This window comes from Euphorbia lathyris, chromosome 10 (genome assembly GCF_963576675.1).
Source record: "Euphorbia lathyris chromosome 10, ddEupLath1.1, whole genome shotgun sequence".
Taxonomy (NCBI): Eukaryota; Viridiplantae; Streptophyta; class Magnoliopsida; order Malpighiales; family Euphorbiaceae; genus Euphorbia; species Euphorbia lathyris.
The window spans coordinates 10026627-10034608 of record NC_088919.1 but is presented as its reverse complement, the minus strand read 5'-3'; the positions used below and the strand labels follow the sequence as shown (position 1 = coordinate 10034608).

At 35.3% G+C, this 7982-nt stretch overlaps 1 protein-coding gene across 1 annotated transcript; it reads right to left on the bottom strand.

The window, feature by feature from the left end:
• Window positions 1-407: 407 nt before the first annotated feature.
• On the bottom strand, window positions 408-4062 carry LOC136207976 (WUSCHEL-related homeobox 13). Its single transcript, XM_065998835.1, has 3 exons — window positions 3673-4062; window positions 1850-2287; window positions 408-693 (listed from the first exon to the last, which is right to left on the bottom strand). The coding sequence occupies exons 1-3, from the start codon at window positions 3908-3910 to the stop codon at window positions 611-613; spliced, it is 759 nt and encodes a 252-aa protein (XP_065854907.1). The 5' UTR covers window positions 3911-4062; the 3' UTR covers window positions 408-610.
• Window positions 4063-7982: the final 3920 nt, after the last annotated feature.

The following is a 7982-nucleotide window of genomic DNA, read 5'->3' as shown; positions in this document are numbered from 1 at the left end:
TTTTGATGCATTAAGCCCCTAATTTTTTATTTGGACACATTATCACATTAAATATCTGATGACCAAAAAAGTTAATTTTGAATATAAAACTCGATTAACAAATTGTTATTTATTTGACTTGCATTAGAAATTTTTATTTTTAACCGTTGAAAACAATTTTTAATATGCGTAATGCCGCTGTAAAAAAAAAAAATATAAAAACCTTATTTTGAACTATAAAAAATATAATTTCAAACTAAGTGTATTAGATATTCACAACTAACCAATTTGACAAGAAATTGCTTAACGTGACAAAATAAAAGATCAGCGGTTCAGTGTATCTAAATAAAAGATCACAGCTTAATGCACCAAAAAATGAAAGATTAGACGTCTCGGGATGTTTTTATCTTGTAACTTTTGCTAATGTATAAACATAAATAAAATACATTATATAGCAGTAAACAGTGTCCATTTCAATCTTACAATCACCATTACAACTATAACCAACTCTGTTATACTAAAGCATATGGTATAAAAGACTGAAAATTCTCTTCTATTCTCTTACCTTCAAAAGCTCCTTCACGTCGGGAGAAAAGTTCGTCGATCAAATCCGCGTTCACAGCCGGTGTCATCAGCCCATGCCATAGTCGTCGGCTTGATCGTAAAGGTTGTAACTTCCCGGTCCTCCCATCTTTCCCGTTAGATGGTCGTCTCCTGCATCAATAAGAGCATTGTCAATCAGAGGTCATGCTTCAAATATTCGTATGAACGCAAACAGATTAAATGGAACAAACGAGTTGATGCACCGCGTAAACACTCATTGCAGACCATGTGACTAGATGAGGTAGACATGATGCAATAGAGAAGAGAGTTCTCTGCATATTTTACGTAAGTTCAGAGAAGAACTGCATCAAATATTCGTATGAACGCAAACAGATTTAACGAAAAAAACGAGCTGAAGAGTGTAAACACTCATTGCAGACCTCATTACTAGATGAAGTAGACACAATGCATCAGAAAAGAGAGTTCTCTGCTTGTTTTACGAAGTATGGAGAAGAACTGCATCAAATATTCATACGAACGCAAACAGACGAGTTGAAGTGCGTAAACACTCATTGTAGACCTCATGACTAGATCAAGTAGACATGAGGCATCAGAAAAGAGAGTTCTCTGCATATTTTACGAAGTACAGAGAAGAACTGCATCAAATATTCGTATGAACGCAAACAGATTTCACGGAACAAACGAGTTGAAGAGCATAAACACTCATTTCAGACCTCGTGACTAGATGAAGTAGACACAATACAATGCATCAGAAATAGAGTTCTCTGCATATTTTAGGAAGTACAGATAAGAACTGCATCAAATATTCGTATGAACGCAAACAGATTTAACAGAACAAATGAGTTGAAGCACGTAAACACTCAGTGCAGACCTCGTGACTAGATGAAGTAGACGAAATGCATCAGAAGAGAGAGTTTTCTGCATATTTTACGAAGTACAGGGAAGAACTGGATCAGAAAATCCTCGCCCATTCTTCGATTAAGATGCAACTCTAATACAAACTACCAGTTGGGATGGGCAACAGTTGATAAACAGAAGAATGGAATTGTAGCGAACTAGAAAGTTAAGTGGCTAGAATTCCAGATAATTTAGAATATATGCTTGAAACTAACATGATATTCTTTCAAATTTCGTGAAGGTATTCTGAAACAATCGTGTTTCGCGAATTAATGTGTTATGATTTTCGTGACTGTTCAACCTGTCTACTTTATACAGAACATAGCAATAAAGGTTAGGTGTCAAGTTTCCTGCATATGGTAACGGAAGGAAATTAAACGAATTAAAGCATTATATGCATTATACGTACTTTGATTCGGTAACATGCCCAAGAAATGTAGTTCTGAGCTTATTTCAGGGCTCTGGAAGCACAAATCATCTGCTCTTTGAGGGTTCTGTTGGGATAGATATACTTCTGGTTTAGTCTTCCTTTCATTCATTGAGTCAACTTCTGTTTCCACTTCTGATTCACCATTGTTAGACAAGCCAACCACTTGTTTTCTCTTGGATCGGGCGCGCCTGTTTTGAAACCAATTATACACATTTGTTTCAGAAATTTGTCCATGCTGGCTGAGTTCAGTGGTTATATCTTTAATCTTTTGCTTGCTTGGCGTTCCATTCCCCTGCTCAAAGATTCGCTCCAAAATTTGAAGCTGCACCGGTGTAGGAGTCCACCGCTGTCTTGCAGTAATTTTATGTCCACCGGAAGTCATTAATGGATCACAGTACAGATTTCCCAGCCTGCCTCCTGCAATATAACAACAGCAACTTTGTTCAGTCATCGTTTTTTCTACACAAATTGTAGAATAAGCAAATAATCACGGACAGAAGAGTGTCGAGATTCCAGCTTTCTGCACAGATATTAGGAAAAACCAATTGAATAATTGCTATTGAGATTTGAGACCATAAAAACTTGCTTAAAGAACATGTTGCACATGAAATTTTGGTGCAATGGAGTGAAGATTTTCGCAATCAATTTGCTCGATAAAGAGATAGAACATTCATGTTCTTGCAACGAATAGAATCGAAACTACTGATTGTCCATGTTCTCTTTGGATTGAGGAAAGCAAAACTGTGAATCAAATTAAAGATAAAAGAAAACCTGAAATTGCAAACAATAAGAGTGTAGCAACCATAAATGTAATCAGTTTTCCTTTGACACAACAAAGGCGGAGTGAATTTTAGAGTTCAATATTGAGATCTCATTCAGAAACAATAAAATTAAATGACAAAATATACTCCAAAATCCAAATCTAGGGTGGTAATCGAGCCGAGTCGAGCTTTGTGCTCATGCTTGGCTTGTTAGAAAATTGACAAGCTCGAGCTCGAAATCCTATTCATGAGCGAGCAATTCATTTATTTGTTCATGAAAGAGCAGCTCATTAATTCTGTTCTTAAAATTTCTTTAAGAGCTCATTAATTCTGCTCACGAGCAGTTCGTTCATAGGAGTTTTCCTCGTCTAGCTCATTAATTATGTCGATTTGAATTTCTTTACCATAAAACTACCTAGTTTTACAATTCTCCCTTCATGGAAATATTATTATTAAAAAAATAATCGAATCAAGCTTAGCGTGTTCATGGACATTATAATAATTGAATTTATTCATGAGCTTGTTCATGAACCTATAGCCGAACCTGTTAGCGAGCTTTCGAGCCAAGTTTCGTCGTACTCAAGCTCAACTCGTTTATGAATTGAGCCGAACACCATCGAACCAGGGGTAGGCGGTAGGCCCATTTACAGCCCTATCCAAATCAGATTTGCCCTAAGTCTGAGAACTCACATTCAGCTAATTAATAACCTCGATCCCAGCAAAAGGAGGCAATTCATTAAATTAACAGTAATTAAATGCTAACAGTTTGAACTTTTGTCCGTTTTTGAAACCTATAAACACCCAATTATGGAAAATTTCTTTGCCAGATACTCTCCAAAGAAGAAATCACTCAAAAAACTTTCCAATTATACAAAGATATGTCCAAATTCAGAAACATCAAACCAGAAAAGGGATAAATGAACCCTAAAACAGACAATAAATGCCCCAAAAAAAGCACAGACACAAAACCCCCATAAATGCAACAGAAAAAACCGATTCCAACCTAAAATTCCCAAACAGAGAGTGGTAAAGAGAAGAAACCTGCAAGATCTTGCTGAGCAGAAAGGTTTTTATGCATCTCAACAAGCTGCTCACAAATGGTGGCATAAACAGCAATTTGTTTCCGCAGAGTTTCAAGTTGCTCATCTGTCATTACTTTCACATACAACATTCCTCCTCCATTTCCATTTCTGTTATCTCTCTGGTTCTGATTCTCAAGCTGCTGGTGATTTTCCTGATTATTATCCCAATCCATCACAATTCTTCGGTCGCATAACATGAATTTGATTGAGGCTTTGTTTGTTTTTCTCTCTGATCTCTCACAGTGTGGAAAAGAAAGGAGAGAAGAAGGAAAAGAAGTCAGTCTTCAACAGTAGAAAATGATGAAAAGATGAAGCAGACAAAAGAGAGGTTGAAAGAGGAATGCGTGGAAGAAAGAGAGAATTATATATATATATTTAATAAAAATATATTAGCTTTAAAAAATATTAAATATTTATATCATTCGTGAATAATATTCATATGTGGGGTCTTCCGTGAGGTCTTAAAGCATCTTCAATGTAAGGTGCTTGAAACGATATTTAGGCAAATTATTAGAACCACCGGATTCTTCATGTCAAATGAATGATCTTCCATATATATTTTGACACGTGTGACATGGACTCACACATATTATAAAAGACTTCACCATTTTAATTATGACGTGGGGTCACGATACACGTGTGCAAATACGAATTTAGGATCCTCCGAGTGATATGGAAGACCCGGTGCTTAATATAAGAACTCTAATACTCGATGACATGAACGGTACTTAAAAGACTGTCTTATATTGGAGTAACAAATGTTGCTTAAATGGTTATGGTAATGTTACCAATTTTTTACACCCTTTCAACACTCCTTTTTCTTTTTTTAATAAAAAATTAATTTAGTTGTCTATTATTGGTAAAATTTTATTATTATTAAAATAAATTATATATAAAATAATAATTTATATGACCATAATAACAACTTTTTGTAAGTATTTAGTATTGAAGTTTTTTTTTAATTTCTTTTGTCAAAGATGAGGTGGATGAGAGAGAAAATAAAATAATATATTTTGAATAGAGTGCTCTTAGACTAGGGATAAGTGTTGTCTAAATTGATCAGTAGAACAGAGGTCTATTGGCAAAGTTACAATAAGGATTCAATAAGTAGTGTTAAATAGAACATATCATCGTACACTGATGGTGGAGGACAAGTTGGTATAAGGAACACTATAGGAGAAATGGACTACTATGACTTTGAATCTCCGACACCCCTTTGGTCAGTAGTCGGTACTGGTTTAAGCGATCCATCCTAATCTATTAGGGACTAGGAGAGTCGGGCGTTCGACATTCGTGAAGGGAGGTGAATGTCTCCATAGAATGGAACTCTATGAATACTATGGGCTCCGGAGTTAGCCTATAGTGCATGTGCCTTTTAGGGTGAGTTTTACACACAGTGAGACCAACCAGGACGGAATATCGATAGGCGTATTGACGAAACGCTTAAAGAAGATAGACCCCTTCAGTAGGAGTTGGCTAGCCGAGACTTGGGGAAGTATTGACGACACACGAGGTTTTAGCTGGCTCAAACCTGGCCTTGTGACATTTGGTATCAGAGCCTAAACCAAGTAAAGTCTAGTGTTGTCTAAGTTGATCGCCATAATAGAGGTGGATTGCGCTCTCCATAGTTGTTGCATTTGTCGTGGTGCCCCTAATGTGTCCCATTTTTTTCGCTGATGACAGTTTTTTATTCCAGACTACAATTCAAGAAAGTAATAAAATCTCAACATATGAGTTAGCGTCTAGGCAAACAGTGAATTTGGTTATGTCTGACGTCTTTTTCAGTTCGAATGTGAATGAGAAGGTTCGTACTAATATTCGCTCCATTTTCGGTGTTGATTCACCTCTTGATACCGGGAGATATATGGGTCTACCATCCCTTATTAGTAGATCCAAATGTGCAATCTTCAATTTTATGAAAGACAGCGTCAGTAAGCATTTTAGTAGTTGGAGTTTTCATTTTCTCTTGACAACATGGAAAGATGTTCTACTTAAATTAGTGGCTTAGGATCTGCCTAGTTTATGCATGAGCACTTTTCTTCCAAATTAGTGGCTCAGGATCTGCATAGTTTATGATGAATTCTTTTTGTTGGGGTACGAAGGGAGATGGAAAGAGGAATAGACATTAGTTTGATTGGGTGAAGTTGCGTACCGATAAAGACAAATGGTTTAGGGTTTCGAGATTTTCAGAATTTTAATCTTTTGTTATTGGATAAACATGGATAGAGGTTTATTAGTAATTCACACGTCTTGGAGAATCATTTGTTCAAAGCTAAATACTACTCTAATGAATCTCTCCTTTCTTCTAAATTAGGCAATAGCCCTACAATGGTTTGGAAGAGCATGTGGAGTTCTATTAAGGTCTTGAATCAAGGTTTATGGTGAAAATTGGGAGGGAAGGTAAGGTGTCTATTTGGAAGGATTTTTGGCTTGCTAATGGTGATAATCGGATGGTTGCATCACGTAGTGCTGAGGCGAATTGTAATGATACAATGAGTTCCCTTTTCATCTGTGGTACGAGACTGTAGGATCGAGGCAAAGTCGAGAATCGGGTCAATCGTTCAGAGGCGAATATCATTTGTAATATGGTGGTATCTTTCTCGGATAAGAATGAATGTCTCATTTGACATTTCTCAAAGAACGGGTTATACTCACCAAAAGTTGGGTATCAGATTATTGAGTCTGCTCGTAGTATGGTGCCAACTTTGATGAATTTTTTGAGGTACCAGGTGATGGAATTTTGGAATAACGGCAATAAATTCTGAAATTGGACATTTCTAAAATCCAGGGACTATTCAGTGAGCTCAAGCAGACTTTGAAGGAGATGTGAATTTTTGAAGATGGCTGCAGAAACACAAATGTGTAAAAACAGCTCAAAATCGTGGCTCCTATTTGCTAAGCAGATTTGCTGCCATGATCTTCAACAATGATGCACGATTTCCACTTTAATTCTGCAAATTGAATTAGTGGGAATGAAGTTGAGTAAATTTAGGAGTTAAGCGGTAGTGGATAGTTGATTTTCTTGATCCCCAACCCCAAAAAACTCTATAAATAGACCTTAAATGCTTCATTTTCGAGAACCAACAAATCAACAACAAAAACCAAACCCAAAAATCATAACTCAAAATCGATTTCTGAATTCTTTTTCAAACTCCCATTTCGTTTTTCCGACCTCCAATTTTCATCTCCAAGCTATAATCTTCAAACTTTCAATTCCTAAATTCGAACATCAAAGCTCCAATTTGCAATCCATGTAAAAAAATCAAGTTCTTAATTCAATTCTTGAATTCTTCATATCAAATTTCATTTCTGAACATTCAATCTCTATTGTCAAGCTCTTAATTGCGTTTCACAAGTTTTTAATTCGTGCAAAACCAAGTATTATGTAATCTGCCATTGTCATCTTCTCAATTTTCCTCAAGCTTTTGAGCTTCAATGCAAACATCTCAAGCGTTCATTTTTCGATACTTTCAATTGTCAAACCATTTACATCCATTATTTCCAAATTATTATTCATCCTAATTCAAGAAATTGATTTGGAATTAAGATTTTGATTAATTCAAAATTTTATACGAAATCAGGTTTTTTTTGTCAAAAACTGCATTGTCGGGCTACTTTCAAAAATTATTTGCAACTCTTTTTTCATTGCCATTCCCAGCATACGTTTCAAATTCGACCATTCGCTTCATCCAAAACGTTACTCAAAAGCCTATATTTTCATGTGTTTCTGATCTCTAAAACCCATCTTTTCACTAGTTTGGAAATTTTATTTGCAATTTGATTTAACTCGGTTATATCTCTCCACTCATTAAAATCGACATTCTACTAGTTAATTTTGAGCAATTAATCTACGAAGTCCAAAGTTCCTTAAGTCGTTTGTTGTTTTCTAAACGCTAAGTTTGTCATTTTAATTTGAATTGCGTACATATTTTCCAATTCCTGCAATTTACATTTCATACGCGTAATTTTTCTATAGAATTAACGCTAAGTTTCGTTGTAATTTCCCCATTTCTTTCCCACTCTAATAATAAATATATTATAAAAATCAATAAAAAGAGAAAAAAAATTAAAAATTCTCTTGATTTATCATTTTTAGAGGCATTATTGAAACTAGTTAACCTTTTTATAAATGTAACTAGGGATGCGAGAAAGATTTTTTCAGTTCTGAATCATTCGTTTGTCATTTCATTCTTAGAAATCAAGTAATAGGCTCAAATTATTTTCTTAAAATATTAATCATCATTTCAAGAATTAGAATTTCTTGACACG